This window comes from Homalodisca vitripennis, chromosome 4, assembly GCF_021130785.1.
Source record: "Homalodisca vitripennis isolate AUS2020 chromosome 4, UT_GWSS_2.1, whole genome shotgun sequence".
NCBI classification, from domain to species: domain Eukaryota; kingdom Metazoa; phylum Arthropoda; class Insecta; order Hemiptera; family Cicadellidae; genus Homalodisca; species Homalodisca vitripennis.
In genome coordinates, this window is record NC_060210.1 from 23,476,328 (window position 1) to 23,494,859 (window position 18,532).

Consider the following 18,532-nt stretch of genomic DNA (forward strand, 5'->3'; position numbering starts at 1 on the left):
GGCGGGAGGACGGCAGATGTAAGTAATCTCGATCACAGTGGTTGGGCCGACTAACGTATTGACGTAATTATTGAATTACCGACCATTCCATTTCCAAGGTAATCGCAACATCAAAGAGGAAAGGATGGATTGATTACATATATAATCGGCAACACAGTGGCAACTGTAACAACGTGTAAATAAGTGAGTAGGTGCGGAACCGCTCTGTCATGACAAGCGCTACTGTCAAATATGCATTTAATTATCAAATGGGGACTGGGTTAGACATTTTGGTGGCGACCATTCCACCTTCACAATAATCGCAACATCAAAGAGGAAAGGATGGATTGATTACATATATAATCGACACAGTGGCAACTGTAACAACGTGTAAATAAGTGAGTAGGTGCCCGAACCGCTCTGTCATGACAAGCGCTACTGTCAAATATGCATTTAATTATCAAATGGGGACTGGGTTAGACATTTTGGTGGCGACCATTCCACCTTCACAATAATCGCAACATCAAAGAGGAAAGGATGGATTGATTACATATATAATCGACACAGTGGCAACTGTAACAACGTGTAAATAAGTGAGTAGGTGCCCGAACCGCTCTGTCATGACAAGCGCTACTCGATAACTGTGAAATATGCATTTAATTATCAAATGGGGACGGGGCCAGACGTTGTGGTGGAGAGGGGGGTAATGTTCCTTACTCATGCACCCCTCCCTCCCTTACATTGTAATGTGTTTTCTATACTTAAGCGATATGGGTCATCTTATCTTCATCTCCCTCCTTTCTCCTTATATCTACGTTCTACACGCCAATTTTGAATTTCTTATCACCTGTCGTTTAGTATTTCTTGTATCAAGTAATGGAGGCCTTTTGCCTTATCAGCATTTGTACTTGCAACCACATTGTCAGATATGCTGCATGATAGCCTATCTTAGAGATCATCCGAAGAGGCTTCCCTCTGTTATCTTATCTTGTAAGCGTCACAGTAAGATGATTTCCAAGAAATTTTAACTTTGTATGTCACCCAAAAATCTGTCAACTTGCATAATTGGAACAATTTACTTTCATTACTTCCTTGACTATTGTTTCAATAGCCCTTTTCTATATAGGGATAAATTAAGCAACAGCATATGCGAGTAAAACTTGTACTTTTATGAAAAGTGACTAAGATTGTCCGACTAAGAGTTTATGAGCGTGTGCAGATTTATGTGAAAATCTCTAGACGTCTAGACAGTTCTAAAAGCTCTGTAATAGTGAAATGCCTTGGAGTGATAGAAGGATTTCTTTTCTTCGTTAGAAGACGCCGGTTGTCGCTAAAGGTGAAACATCTCAGCGGGAATTGGCATCTCCAACAAAGGTTCACAAGCTCAGTCGCTCATATGCCCATCCGCCCTACACAGTTGAAATTTATCTTTACTTTTTCTTCCAAAATGTCGACCTTCAACAAAATGCAACGGAGCTATGTGCCTTGAAGGAGTTAAAAGGCTACTTTGTGTGGATATCTAGGCACCAGTCTAATAATTCACTCGTAATAATACCAATAACAATAGTTCGAGCAGACATCGTAATATCTACAACGGAGGCGTTCAGACGCAAGTAGCGATACAACCCCATACACGGTTCTCTATAGAACGTTACAACTGCGATACGGGTTTCACTGGCTACAGAGCCTAGTAATTTCAAATCTCACTGTAATATGGTTTCATTGGTCCGCGCATAAAGTTGAAAAATACATATGGCCCATAATATAATTCTTGCTTTAAAAAAATAGAGAGAAGGTTCAATACATTTCATTGGCGTGTCTCATAACAGTGGAACTGTACATATTAAAATAGGCTCGAAATAATTAGATTTAAGCAGCTCTTTACCCTACCTAGGAACGGAGTGAGCGGAACGCTGTGAAATATTTTATATGTAAGATTTGTAAGTTATACACTTTTCTATAAGTTCCATGATTTAAAAAGTCATAATAGGCTGCCAGCATAATTAAGAACATTTCTATATTATATATTTATTCTGTTACAAAAGAACTTTACAAGTACCCATTATAATATAGCTAAATTATTTGTAATTTACATTGCTTAATTTTGGAGTTACAACTAGACCTATCATGAAATGTGTAACAGGTTAGGTAACTGCGGAAGTAATTAAACAGTAATATCCTGCCACACTCGCCCCCACCACTGCTACTTCGGGCTTGCTAAACTATGGTACTTTGTGAAGGTTGCGGTAAACAGCCAGATGTATAACAGGTTGGGAAGCTTCGGAAGTAATTAAACAGCAATATCCTGCCACACTCGCCCCCACCACTGCTACTTCGGGCTTGCTAAACTCTGCTACTTTGTGAAGGTTGCGGTAAACAGCCAGATGTATAACAGGTTGGGAAGCTTCGGAAGTAATTAAACAGCAATATCCTGCCACACTCGCCCCCACCACTGCTACTTCGGGCTTGCTAAACTCTGGTACTTTGTGAAGGTTGCGGTAAACAGCCAGATGTATAACAGGTTGGGAAGCTTCGGAAGTAATTAAACAGCAATATCCTGCCACACTCGCCCTCACCACTGCTACTTCGGGCTTGCTAAACTCTGGTACTTTTTGAAGGTTGCGGTAAACAGCCAGACGTATACAGGTTGGGTAACTGCGGAAGTAATTAAACAGCCATATCCTGTCACACTCGCCCCCACCACTGCTACTTCGGGCTTGCTAAACTCTGGTACTTTTTGAAGGTTGCGGTAAACAGCCAGATGTATAACAGGTTGGGAAGCTTCGGAAGTAATTAAACAGCAATATCCTGCCACACTCGCCCCCACCACTGCTACTTCGGGCTTGCTAAACTCTGGTACTTTGTGAAGGTTGCGGTAAACAGCCAGACGTATACAGGTTGGGTAACTGCGGAAGTAATTAAACAGCCATATCCTGTCACACTCGCCCCCACCACTGCTACTTCGGGCTTGCTAAACTCTGGTACTTTGTGAAGGTTGCGGTAAACAGCCTGATGTATACAGGTTGGGTAACTGCGGAAGTAATTAAACAGCCATATCCTGTCACACTCGCCCCCACCACTGCTACTTCGGGCTTGCTAAACTCTGGTACTTTGTGAAGGTTGCGGTAAACAGCCAGATGTATACAGGTTGGGTAACTGCGGAAGTAATTAAACAGCAATATCCTACCACACTCGCCTCCACCACTGCTACTTCGGGCTTGCTAAACTCTGGTACTTTGTGAAGGTTGCGGTAAACAGCCAGATGTATACAGGTTGGGTAACTGCGGAAGTAATTAAACAGCAATATCCTGCCACACTCTCCTCCACCACTGCTACTTCGGGCTTGCTAAACTCTGGTACTTTGTGAAGGTTGCGGTAAACAGCCAGATGTATACAGGTTGGGTAACTGCAGAAGTAATTAAACAGCAATATCCTGCCACACTCTCCTCCACCACTGCTACTTCGGGCTTGCTAAACTCTGGTACTTTGTGAAGGTTGCGGTAAACAGCCAGATGTATACAGGTTGGGTAACTGCGGAAGTAATTAAACAGCAATATCCTGCCACACTCGCCTCCGCCACTGCTACTTCGGGCTTGCTAAACTCTTGTACTTTGTGAAGGTTGCGGTAAACAGCCAGATGTATAACCGGTTGGGAAGCTTCGGAAGTAATTAAACAGCAATATCCTGCCACACTGGCCTCTAAAAATTATGTATTGTTAATAACCACAATACTTATTTATTTATTTATTATTTTTTTTTTGTATTATGAGAAATAGCATTCAAAACTCAGGTAGGAAAATGTCTCTTCCTAGTGCTTGTAATTTTTCACGACTCACAGTTTAGGTGTAAATATTACTTGTATTGGGAAAACCTCATATTTGGTCGAATAATTGTAAAATATCGCACTATTTTAATAATTAATCATGAGAATCCTTCATAAAATTTTGTTTTTTACTTTAAATACACATTATAGTACATATATTTATAGATAGATATTTATTTAACAACAAATATTCAAAACTAATGTATGGGCATGTTTGGAATATAAACATTCCATGTTTACTGCAGTAGATGAATGAATAAACTAATTAATTGTTTTATTTACCTTCGTTTCCTTCCGGTGTACAAGACACATACAATTTGTTTTTAGGCTGCAAATATATTTTGCATACTGACTCAATATTTTAAGTATGATTATGCATTTATTTAAATTCGATTAATAATAAACTATTATAATGTTATATTTTAATTTTATATTATAATTATGATTCACTTGTAATGTGTGAACTAAATGTTTTTTTTATATTCCTTTATACTGTAGATTACAAATAATTATTGTCAAATAAGTTTCAACATTGCGTTCAAAATGTAGAGCAATTCTGTTTTCTGCAGTAATAGTAACATATTATAGCTTTTACAGTATACTGTCAACAAAAGTCCCTCATAATTAGAAATCGACTTGTTGAATATGCAATGATATTACTTTTTCGTATTGTATTCAGTAACAGAGTTTCTAAAGAAATTTAATGGTAAGAGGGTCTCATATAGAATTTTGTATATAAATTAGATTTAAATCTGCATGTCATAATGAAATCGGACTGTAATTAAAGTCAGACTCTCTGTATCAAACTTTCTGTTGCGTGTCTTGCAAAACTGATATGTAAGTAATTTTAATAAATTTGGGAGTAATAAAGTATTTTGATTACTAATACTGTGTTTACAATTTTTGGCGCAATGGAATAACATTTTTGTGATATTTTAGCAATTATCGAGTATGGAATCGTTGAGGGTTTTTACATTTTCGCCTTCCTTTTTCTACTACTCCATTCAGAAAATTTGGCTTGCACTCCAATATTCCACACTGCGCAAGTTGGCAAGACCCCTCGTGCGAGTGACTGTGCTATGATCTGAGTAGAGTGACAAGTGAGTCAGAGCCTGCACCTCCAGGCAGCCACATAAATTGTATGTCAAAACGTTACGAGGACGTTACCCTAGTGGATAAATACGACTTTACGATACCGACCTGTTACTCTTTTGGCCCCTCTAAGCGCGCTATAATCATTGTGCAGAATAAATCTTTGAGGGAAGTTTGTGCTGTGGTTTATGGGTTAATGAATCTCTGTTGTCTCACACGATCTCGTATTATTGTAATTTACAACTGCTTCCAGTTTATCCACAGTACTGTATTTGAAACATGACCCCTCCCCCCCCCACCACCTTTCGTCCAAGTCCATTTTAATTGTGATGGTTTCATTTGATGGTGTCTCGAGTTTCCTTTTTTCCTCTTCAGTTTATGCAGCGTTTTTCTCTATTATTTAATGTTTCATACAATATCAGAACTTTTTTTACGATTAGGGTTCTCAAAATGGAATTTTTAAAGGCATTGAAAAATAATATCAACGTTCAGAATAGAATGGTACATTCAATTTATTTATACCATCTCAAAATTGCAGGACATTTCCATACAACTGAGCATTTCAAATGGATCTTGCATAGAAAACTGAGCCTGGCATTCAATCTAAAATCATATTGAATAATATTTACAATTTCGGGAATGTATGTTTGAATGTAAAAGTAAAGTAAATATGTCTCATTTTACCAGGCGAATTTATAGATAAGAAGCCCTCTCTAACACTTAACCTGGGGAACAGCGGCTTAAAGGTGACTTCCGAACCACCACCAACGGCTGGGCAGGCGAGTTGCTTGTAAGGACAAGATCGCTCAGCGGTCACCCATCCAAGCAGCAGCCACGTCGTTGCTCGTACCCGCTACACTACGCCATTAGCCTACACTTTGAATGCTTTCTATCTTAAACCTATAAGGGGTTAAACCTTTGTAGAAGTTAACACAATTCTTTATAGCAAAACCATCGATGGTACCAACGTGTAGGGGACGGCACGAGAAGAAAATAACCCTATTATTGAAAAGAGAGTTAAGATAATATATTTTTAGACGATTTTCAAGATATATTTTGATTGGAGAGAATTCACTGTGATATTTTGACTGTAGGTAGGAACACTGAGCAAACAGTCAGTAGCGAATTCCGGCATACATGCGAGTTATATTTTGTGTTATTTTTTACATGTTTAAAACACTGCTTACATGTTGAGCGTTAGTGAAATTCACCCGAGGGGTAGAATGTTTGCATTTCTCTCTGGCTGTATGTCTGCCTGAAGGCACGTATCTGGGGAACAAACGTACCTATGAATATGGAAATGTAGATAAGCTTTATTTCCATATAGGCATCATCGGGTTAGATGATGGTGCATGTCACTCCACGGGATTTAGCTGAGCAATAGTGAGCATTTTTATATTGTTCTTGTGGTTAACTATAATATTAACAAGAAACTAGCAGAATAATTACATTTTCAAGCAAATTGAGTACAATCGCATGACATCTTGAAATGTGACTCATTAACACATGTAGCCTATCAAGATTTGTCGAGAAGGATATCATCCGTAAGATTTACACTTTGGGTGAATCCTCGTGAGTACATATACGAGAGTGTGTGCTTACACGATGTATGCCCGTCCATGCGATTTGGCTGATTTAAAATGTGCTATATTGAAAGTTTACATGCAACGTCAGCGAAGCTTGTTATGATATACAGTACCTTGTATACAGCACGCTTGGGAGACCTGTCAGAGCTCTATTTGTGTATACGCGAGCATCTGTGCTAAATGTGTCCTTGTGTCCAACATCCATTCTTGCGTTATTATTTATTGTAAAACAGTGAAAATCGCTAATATATTCACGTGTACATATCAGCTGTATTGGCCACAGCGAGTCCACCTATCTATTATAACCCAATTACGATCTAACTTTAAATTCTTTCTCATGCTGCTATTATTTTAACGTTGTTTCTAATTAAAGACAACATTTATGAAATTTAATTACTGTAAACTGTTACTAACCCGTTTTTTTATTTATTTTTTTTTTAATTTTATTACAGCACTTGGTTCTGTTTGAGGACATTTCTGAAGTAATTTTCAAGTATAATTAATAATCTATTAGAGATGTTATCTTTGTTTTTATTTTTGAATGGGTCAGTCCAAGGAAAAGTGTTTTTGCTTATGAATGTGATTAACTTTTAATTTGTTTTATTTATAAATAAATTTGTTATTTAAGATAAATTTCCTGAATACAAAAAAGAAGGTATTTATTTCCGATCATTTCACGTGAAATTACCTTAAGATAACTTCCCTGAATACAGAAAAAGAAGAAAGATATTTGTTTCCGATCATTCTACATGAAATTACCTTAAAAATATGAAAGTTTGGCAATGTTGTAATCAGGCTGATGATCTAATACACCACCGTAGTAGCCGTATACACCTGTGAGCCGACCATCACGAATCATAAAAAAAATTATATAAGAATTTTGTACTTTTTTGCACCACAACAATAAAATTTAGTACCAATTACTGAAAAGAGTTATTAACCATTTAAAATTCGGCTCTCAGGTTTAAGTTTTGAAACAAAAAACTTGTTCGTACATTAAAATAAACTACATCATATTTTTGTACCAGTCAAATAACGGCTCAGAAAAATATTATGAAGGAAACGGGATTTTTCCGGACATTTGCCATCGTTCAGTGAAACAAGAAAACAGTAACACTACGTTTCGAGATCTGCAATCTGATCTCTTCTTCAGGTAAAGAACTAACCTAATACATAATTACAAACTAGGTTAAAATAAACAAATCTTACTAAAGCGTTGTGGCACGCCTAAGTCAGGAATCACAATCTACATGTTGTTGTCAACTTCACTAACACTAAAGACATGCACTTAATACAAAAATCAAATGTCCGGAAAAATCCTGTTTCCTTCACAATCCTTCCATCGTCAAAAATAACCTTTAAACAACGAAAAATATTATATATAGTTCTCTGCCACCATGGTAAGCAAAACATATATTTTCATGAGCCGTTATTTGACTAGTCCAAAAATAAAAATTGGTGGGACAAAATGGCAATAGTGTAGTTTATTTTAATATACGACAAAGGCTTTTTTTCAAAACGTAGACCCGTGAGCCGACTTTTAAATGCTTAATAATTTTTTTATTGGTTGTTACAAAAGTTTATTTTTGTGGTACAAAGAGGTACAAAAAATTAAAACATTCTGTTATAATTTTTAAAATGATTCGTGGTGATCGGCTCACAGCTTTATACAGCTCACCTTAGTCAGAGTTCCGAGAGTCTCCCTCTTGGAGGCCGCACAAACCTTATTCTGGAACAGCGAGGCACGACTTATATCATAGTGTTCTCCCAATGACCATAACTTACCCTGATGTTCTTATGTGACAACCTACACCAGCTCGAACCATATCCTGTAAGATTGAGGCATGATCGAGAGTGGAGATGGGTTTGTTTGACAAGTTGTATCGTATGATGACTCCACCTACTGTTGACTAAGGAAGCGAGCTAAACCAGTAATTAAGTTTGCGTTTGAAGTAACACCAAGCCCTAGCAAGTACTCACCATTCCGGATAATTTTTACTTTAGCCAAAACTATCTAAATCCACTGTCATCAGTCAATTTCATAAAGTAATATGTTTTCGTTTCCAGAAAGAATATACTATAACTAAGAATATGTTTTACGTTATATCTCAAATAGTCCATCAAATAGGGAACTGAAGGACATCGGGATTTCTGGGATGGAGGGGAGGGGATAGCAAGCTAAGTAGTGGTAGGCATTAGTGGAGGGGACAATCGGAATACCAATATTGATGTGAGGAAAGTACGAGTTGTACAGAAAGTACAACGAATTGTACAGGTGTACAGGACATAGTAGGGCTACCAACTGCATACGAGGATGATTTAAGGAATTTTTTTAGCTCTCTTTTATCCCTTTTTATCTTTATTTTTATAATAATTTTTCCTTTATAGTGAAGTTTGATTGTCGTTTTTCCTCTGTGCTCACGGTCTTGTTTGCCAATATGCATCTTATTTCCGCATCTCGTTACTAAATTATTTTTCCGCGTTTCGTGATTGGCCAAATGTCAATACATTGTATATTTATATAAGTCGTTCTTTGTATATTATAGTCACTATTAGCCACTTTCAATACGAGTTGTATAATGAATGTGTGATAGCAGATTTCTGGAACTGTATTTTACCTGCAGAAAATATGTGTAGTGGATGTTCTCTGATAATGTTAACATTATCAAGGGTTCGATTATGGTAGAATAACGTTTTTCTGTGATACGACAGGTACTATCTCGAGGGATGTTTTTCGTGGATACGACTGGTACTATCTTAAGGGTTTTTTTCTGTGATACGACAGGTACTATCTCGAGGGATGTTTTTCTGTGATACGACGGGTCTTATCTCGAGGGATGTTTTTCTGTGGTACGACGGGTCCTATCTCGAGGGATGTTTTTCGTGGATACGACAGGTACTATCTCGAGGAATTTTTTTCTGTGATACGACAGGTACTATCTCGAGGGATTTTTTTCTGTGATACGACGGGTCCTATCTCGAGGGATGTTTTTCGTTGATACGACAGGTACTATCTCGAGGGATTTTTTTCTGTGATACGACAGGTACTATCTCGAGGGATTTTTTTCGTGGATACGACAGGTACTATCTCGAGGGATGTTTTTCGTGGAGACGACAGGTACTATCTCGAGGGATTTTTTTCTGTGATACGACAGGTACTATCTCGGGGGATTTTTTTCTGTGATACGACGGGTCCTATCTAGAAGGATGTTTTTCGTGGATACGACAGGTACTATCTCGAGGGATTTTTTTCTGTGATACGACGGGTACTATCTCGAGGGATGTTTTTCTGTGATACGACGGGTCCTATCTCGAGGGATGTTTTCTGTGATACGGACGGGTCCTATCTCGAGGGATGTTTCTCGTGGATACGACAGGCACTATCTCGAGGGATGTTTTTCTGTGATACGACAGGGTACTATCTCGAAGGATGTTTTTCGTGGATACGACAGGTACTATCTCGAGGGATGTTTTTCTGTGATACGACGTACGTGTCCTATCTCGAGGAATGTTTTTCTGTGATTACGACGGGTCCTATCTCGAGGGGACATTTTTCGTGGATACGACAGGTACTATCTCGAGGGATGTTTTTCGTGGATACGACTGGTACTATCTTAAGGGTTTTTTCTGTGATACGACGGGTACTATCTCGAGGGGATGTTTTTCTGTGATACGACAGGTACTATCTCGAGGGATTCTTTTCGTGGATACGACAGGTACTATCTCGAGGGATGTTTTTCGTGGATACGACAGGTACTATCTCGAGGGATTTTTTTCTGTGATACGACAGGTACTATCTCGGGGGATTTTTTTCTGTGATACGACGGGTACTATCTCGAGGGATGTTCTTTCTGTGATACGACGGGTCCTATCTCGAGGGATGTTTTTCTGTGATACGGCGGGTCCTATCTCGAGGGATGTTTTTCGTGGATACGACAGGTACTATCTCGAGGGATTTTTTTTCTGTGATACGACGGGTACTATCTCGAGAGATGTTTTTCGTGGCTACGACAGGCACTATCTCGTGGGATTTTTTTTCTGTGATACGACGGGTACTATCTCGAGAGAAGTTTTTTGTGGATACGACAGGTACTATCTCGAGAGATGTTTTACGTGGATACGACAGGTACTATCTCGAGGGATTTTCTTCTGTGATACGACCTGTACTATCTTGAGAGATGTTTTTCGTGGATACGAGAGGTTACTATCTCGAGGGATTTTTTTCTGTGATACGACGGCTCCTATCTCGAGGGATGTTTTTCGTGGATACGACAGGTACTATCTCGGGGGATGTTTTTCGTGGATACGACAGGTAATATCTCGAGAGACTTTTTCTTGTGATACGACTGATCCTATCTCGAGGGTTGTTTTTCGTGGATACGACATGTACTATCTCGAGGGATGTTTTTCGTGGATACGACGGGTCCTATCTCGAGGGATGTTTTTCGTGGATAAGACAGGTACTATCTTGAGGGATTTTTTTTCGTGGATATGACGGGTACTATCTCGAGAGATGTTTTTCGTGGATACGACAGGTACTATCTCGAGGGATTTTTTCTGTGATACAACGGGTACTATCTCGAGGGATGTTTTTCGTGGATACGACAGTTACCTATCTCGAGGGATTTTTTCTGTGATACGACGGGTACTATCTCGAGAGATGTTTTTTCGTGGATACGACGGGTACTATCTCGAGGGATGCTTTTCTGTGATACGACGGGTCCTATCTCGAGAGATGTTTTTTCGTGGATACGACAGGTACTATCTTCGAGAGATGTTTTACGTGGATACGACAGGTACTATCTCAAGGGATATTTTCTGTGATACGACGGGTCCTATCTCGAGGGATGTTTTCTGTGATACGACGGGGTCCTATCTCGAGGGATGTTTTCTCGTGGATACGACAGGCACTATCTCGAGGGATGTTTTTCTGTGATACGACAGGTACTATCTCGAAGGATGTTTTTCGTGGATACGACAGGTACTATCTCGCGGGATTTTTTCTGTGATACGACGGGTACTATCTCGAGGGATGTTTTTCTGTGATACGACGGGTCCTATCTCGAGGGATGTTTTCTGTGATACGACGGGTCCTATCTCGAGGGATGTTTCTCGTGGATACGACAGGCACTATCTCGAGGGATGTTTTTCTGTGATTACGACAGGTACTATCTCGAAGGATGTTTTTCGTGGATACGACAGGTACTATCTCGAGGGATGTTTTTCTGTGATACGACGTGTCCTATCTCGAGGAATGTTTTTTCTGTGATACGGACGGGTCCTATCTCGAGGGACATTTTTCGTGGATACGACAGGTACTATCTCGAGGGATGTTTTTCGTGGATACGACGGTACTATCTTAAGGGTTTTTTTCTGTGGATACGACGGGTACTATCTCGAGGGATGTTTTTCTGTGATACGACAGGTACTATCTCGAGGGATTCTTTTCGTGATACGACAGGTACTATCTCGAGGGATGTTTTTCGTGGATACGACAGGTACTATCTCGAGGGATTTTTTTCTGTGATACGACAGGTACTATCTCGGGGGATTTTTTTCTGTGTTACGACGGGTACTATCTCGAGGGATGTTCTTCTGTGTACGACGGGTACTATTACGACGGGTCCTATCTCGAGGGATGTTTTTCTGTGATACGGCGGGTCCTATCTCGAGGGATGTTTTTCGTGGATACGACAGGTACTATCTCGAGGGATTTTTTTCTGTGATACGACGGGTACTATCTCGAGAGATGTTTTTCGTGGCTACGACAGGCACTATCTCGTGGGATTTTTTTTTCTGTGATACGACGGGTACTATCTCGAGAGAAGTTTTTTGTGGATACGACAGGTACTATCTCGAGAGATGTTTTACGTGGATACGACAGGTACTATCTCGAGGGATTTTCTTCTGTGATACGACCTGTACTATCTTGAGAGATGTTTTTCGTGGATACGAGAGGTACTATCTCGAGGGATTTTTTTCTGTGATACGACGGCTCCTATCTCGAGGGATGTTTTTCGTGGATACGACAGGTACTATCTCGGGGGATGTTTTTCGTGGATACGACAGGTAATATCTCGAGAGACTTTTTCTGTGATACGACTGATCCTATCTCGAGGGTTGTTTTTCGTGGATACGACATGTACTATCTCGAGGGATGTTTTTCGTGGATACGACGGGTCCTATCTCGAGGGATGTTTTTCGTGGATAAGACAGGTACTATCTTGAGGGATTTTTTTTTCGTGGATATGACGGGTACTATCTCGAGAGATGTTTTTCGTGGATACGACAGGTACTATCTCGAGGGATTTTTTCTGTGATACAACGGGTACTATCTCGAGGGATGTTTTTCGTGGATACGACAGTTACTATCTCGAGGGATTTTTTCTGTGATACGACGGGTACTATCTCGAGAGATGTTTTTTCGTGGATACGACGGGTACTATCTCGAGGGATGCTTTTCTGTGATACGACGGGTCCTATCTCGAGAGATGTTTTTTCGTGGATACGACAGGTACTATCTCGAGAGATGTTTTACGTGGATACGACAGGTACTATCTCAAGGGATATTTTCTGTGATACGACGGGTACTATCTCGAGGGATGTTTTCTGTGATACGACGGGTCCTATCTCGAGGGATGTTTTTCGTGGATACGACAGTCACTATCTCGAGGGATTTTTTTCTGTGATACGACGGGTACTATCTCGAGGGATGCTTTTCTGTGATGTACCGTTTTTATAGCACATATTTTAAATTTATATGGAGCTAATACTTTATAAATTAAACAACTTTTCGGAAATACTTGGTTTATTCCGAAATTCAAGTTTACCAAAAAGATTAACAAAGTTTACAAACTTTTGATTCGATTTTCTTCAAAACTTCACACAATCGAACAAATCTAATTAAGAGTCTGAGTAAAAATGAATTAAAATTAAAATGAAACTAAAAATTTATACTTCTCAAAAAATGGTTTAAATTAACAAAATAAAATAAAAGTTCTCTTCTCAAAATGCTCAAAATCAATATAACACAAAACTTGATATTAACTTTATGACCAAAATTTAATTCACAATACTTCAAAAAATGTAATTAATTCTCAGACTCTGAAAGATGGGAAACTTTAGAAATTTTAATTACAACAGTATAAAAAATCAAAGATATTAACTAAACGCTGGTACGGGACTTACTACTTTGAAGATTACGGAGGCTGATAGGGATTTAATACGCACTGAAGAAAAATTAAAAAACTTGAATTAAATTTACACGCGATAAAAAATGGAATTACTCTAAATCCCACACTATAGGGTTAGAGGAAGAGCTGCGATTCTCAACAGGACCTTGTCGTCGTGGCTTCAAGACTCGAACTGAATCCTCCAGCGAGCCGGGAGGAACGCATCACCCGATACGTCACTGACCGATCAGCTGATTGCCGGTCCAACTGAACAAACAAAGTCCCCGCACCGCGTCTAGTTAATAAGAGCCTACTTCCTACCGCGATTCAGCATAAATGAATTTGAACTATGGTACAGTGATACGACGGGTCCTATCTCGAGGGATGTTTTTCTGTGATACGACGGGTCCTATCTCGAGGGATGTTTTTCGTGGATACGACAGGTACTATCTCGAGGGATGTTTTTCTGTGATACGACGGGTACTATCTCGAGAGATGTTTTTCGTGGATACGACAGGTACTATCTCGAGGGATTTTTTTTTGTGATACGACGGGTACTATCTCGAGAGAAGTTTTTCGTGGATACGACAGGTACTATCTCAAGGGATTTTTTCTGTGATGCGACGGGTACTATCTCGAGAGATGTTTTTCGTGGATACGAGAGGTACTATCTCGAGGGATTTTTTTCTGTGATCCGACGGGTCCTATCTCGAGGGATGTTTTTCGTGGATACGACAGGTACTATCTCGAGGGATGTTTTTCGTGGATACGACATGTACTATCTCGAGGGATGTTTTTCGTGGATACGACATGTACTATCTCGAGGGATGTTTTTCGTGGATACGACGGGTCCTATCTCGAGGGATGTTTTTCGTGGATAAGACAGGTACTATATTGAGGGATTTTTTTCGTGGATACGACGGGTGTTATCTCGAGGGATTTTTTTCTATGATACGACGGGTACTATCTCGAGAGATGTTTTTTCGTGGATACGACGGGTACTATATCGAGGGTTGTTTTTCGTGGATACGACAGGTACTATATCGAGGGATATTTTCTGTGATACGACGGGTACTATCTCGAGGGATGTTTTTCGTGGATACGACAGGTACTATCTCGAGGGATGCTTTTCTGTGATACGACGGGTCCTATCTCGAGAGATGTTTTTTCGTGGATACGACAGGTACTATCTCGAGAGATGTTTTACGTGGATACGACAGGTACTATCTCGAGGGATTTTTTTGTGATACGACGGGTACTATCTCGAGAGATGTTTTTTCGTGGATACGACAGGTACTATCTCGAGGGATTTTTTTTGTGATACGACGGGTACTATCTCGAGAGATGTTTTTCGTGGATACAACAGGTACTATCTCGAGGGATTTTTTTCTGTGATACGACGGGTGCTATCTCGAGGGATTTTTTCTGTGATACGACGGGTACTATCTCGAGGGATGTTTTTCGTGTATTCGACAGGTACTATCTCGAGGGATGTTTTTCGTGGATACGACGGGTAGTCTCGAGGGATGTTTTTCTGTTATACGGCAAGTACTATCTCGAGGGATGTATTTCTGTTATACGGCAGGTACTATCTCGAGGGATGTATTTCTGTTATATGATATGTACTATCTTGAGGAATGTATTTCTGTTATACAACAGGTACTATCTTGAAGGATGTCTTTCGTTCGTCGACGTCAGCCCTGGTAGCACCACAGAAACTCGGGTCTTCTACAATCAACAAACGTAGAATTTCCAGGTTTTTGTCTCACTTGATTTGTTACAGTGTTCTCGTATATGTTCTAATATGGGTGTTTCTGTTTTCAGTGAGATTGCACGACAGTATACAAGAAGAAAACTTCCACTACCTTGTCTTCGATTTGTGAGTACTTTACAGTTTACATGTGATAACTTTACTTAAGACTAAATTGGTCCGAGATTTTCATATTTATTCGGGATCGTGGTTACCTTTAACTGGGCGTTGCTTTTTCACGTGCATGTTCTGGTAAAGTTCCAGATTGAGCTCAGCATATGGCGCAGAATGACCACTGTTGTTATCCTATAGTATATTGTGTATACTATTTAGTAACACGAGGAAAATCAACGTGAATGTTGAGTTTAGTTCCAGTTCACCATCCTCTTAGTGAAGCGTCTGGAATCTGGAGTCATGTTCGTCTGAAGAGATCCAAACAATGTCAGTGACGAAGAAGCTCAACATACACTCTGTATAACGTTTCGACACCAGAGGCGCCTAGACTACAGAATATAGTGTAATCTAGGTGAAGAGGTATTCTTATTGTCTCATCAGGTGCACGGATTCCAGACGCTGCATTAAGAGGGAGATAAACTGCAGCTAAATTCAACGTTCACAGTGAATAAACCCATAGCACCACCGCAATAGCTGCTTTATGTAATGGGCAATCAGATAAAATATTTGGTATTGTAGATTGATATACACATGGTTTGTCGTATCGTGTATAATTATTTACGCAGAGATCAAATTAGCAGTATCATTTGTGAGGAATAACCAGTTGTCAGTGCGGTGACGTGATGTACACATGCAACTCCAGCGCCAATGCAGCGAACTGATGATATTAGTTAAACACCGATTTTGGTCTACATTGTTTATGGTGCACCAATTAAACCGGATCACACAGCACAGTTGAGCTGCAAACTACGCTGTCAGTGTACCACTTTATGTCGTAGCTGAACAAAGCTGCTACTGTATCGGTGATTTATGACATGTCGCGTACACGATTTGTTCTTTTAAAATTAAACCAGAATTCATCATATAAACTGCCTTAGTAAGTTTTGTCGAAATTGTTTTAGATTGAAGCAAATCGTTTTCTTCCACATCATATCCAATGCTGTTGGTGGTGATTAATGTAATTATTTTTACAGAAATTTCAGTTAGATACATATGTTAATATCTGTTTGTACACATTTATTAACTTTTGTATACACAGCAATAGCTTAATCTAATTTCAATAATGGTTGAATAAGAAGGAGTGCTTGCTCCGGCGGGGGATCGAACCCGGGCTCTCACTTGCCGGGCGAACATGGTACCACTACAACACAGAGCTATCACTTTTTACGATTCAATTATTTTTTATTTGACCGTTTCTGTTGCATATGTGTGTAAATAACAAAACTAGCGTATGATGGGAAGACCAAATACCTGTCAAACGACTTCTAACCAAAACGTTAAACACATATGTGACAGAAACGGTCAAATACTAAATAATTGAAAAGTAAAAGGTGACGGCTCTGTGGTGTAGAGGCAGACAGTTTTTGGAATTCATATTATCAAACGAAGTGAAACGCGTAATTTCGAGATGGGGTCTGATCTCATTTCCAGGTATCACAAAAATAAGTTAAGCTAATAGTTAAATAACTCAGAAATACGTCAGAATAGAACTAGACAACAGAAAATCGGTGGATTACTCTTACCATTAGTAAATCCACATTTAATAGTAAATTTACTTAATAATAGTAAATAGTTGAACTTTATATCATTGTCATAAATCTATTATGAACATTTTAAGTCGAGAAAATGCAATGAAATCTTTGATCTTTTATGGAATGAGATACAGTAGTATTTTCTTGCTGTTATACGTTACTTTTAAAGGGATAGCGAGGGTCAAGTGGAAAATAAAAATACTATGTAGCAATTTTATATTGTAATTTTTACGAATAAAAAAATAAAAATGTCAGTTGTTAAGTCAAGTTCAATTTATTCTCATTGGGATTTAGTTCAGTGTGACATTGCCACTAAAATGTACAAAATTAATTTAAGATAAAAACGTAAAATTAACTTACAATATTAGTGGTTTTTACATTTGTCTTTGTCAATACTGACTGAGTACGTATGACCTTGCAATTAAAGCTATATTGTAAGTACACAATTTTAAAATGTAATTATATTGACATTCAAATTTAGCTTCCATTATGGTTTTTCACGTTATAAAGTTTATGAAAAAAAGATGTGCTGAAATTGAAAGAGTTAAGAGTGTTGACGCAATAATTATAAAGCTGAAACTCATTACCATCCCCAATAAGTAATTAAGCTCAGGGCAGCCAACTGTCAGGCACACTGTGTTACTTGTAGTGTTGCCAGCACTGCCTCATGCACCTGCTGAACTAGTTACTACGGTATTGACATCTAAGTTTTAATATGTTAACTTGACGATTAATGATTAAAATATGTCTTTCGCATTTCTGTCATGTTATATTTAGCTTAAAATGTAAACATATGCTCCTATTTTAAATTAATTATAGTTATATTACTCTGATACTAAGATTATGTTTAACTTATTTTCTATCGTAAACTTTTGTTTTATATTTGTATGGAAAGAGTTTTGGATATATTGTATATTGAATGGGCACGATAAAAAATAACTATTGTTATTTTTGTAGTATACAGTAATTATAAATTGACCTTAAATAGCTCACTACAAAAATAAGCAAATAGCATTGCATCTTTTATTATCCTACCGGGAAAGTTTAAAGGTTATTTAGCCATAATTATAAGTGTAACGGTTGTTCTGGGTTAAGCTAATTTGCTGTTATTAATTTAATAATCCGCGTTTCCCACCAATAAATGTGTACAGTATTTAATAATCACCATACCATATGATTGAACCTTTTCCGAAACTATGCTCACCTTAACTATGTTTTATATAAATATAGCGGTTAGAGTTAATGGATTTATTACTAGACATAAATATTATACAGTACATACATCTAATTCTATATAGTTTAATTATATTTGGTAGTTTCAAATTATTCCAAATATTTCTTTTGTAACAAAAATTAACCCAATTAAATATAAAGCGTGTAAGTTTTAAAATAGTAAGTAGTAAAATAGTAAATAGTAACCGGAA

The 18,532-nt window shown here is 38.5% G+C and overlaps 1 protein-coding gene across 22 annotated transcripts in view; it reads left to right on the forward strand.

Annotated features, from left to right (window-relative positions):
- LOC124359040 (calcium/calmodulin-dependent protein kinase type II alpha chain) overlaps positions 1-18,532 on the forward strand; it is a 393,022-nt gene that overhangs the window by 281,073 nt on the left and 93,417 nt on the right. For all 22 annotated transcript variants that reach the window (XM_046811406.1, XM_046811401.1, XM_046811405.1 and 19 more), the window contains exon 4: positions 15,477-15,531. In XM_046811406.1, the coding sequence (XP_046667362.1) occupies positions 15,477-15,531 (55 nt within the window). The remainder of the gene's footprint in view (positions 1-15,476; positions 15,532-18,532) is intronic.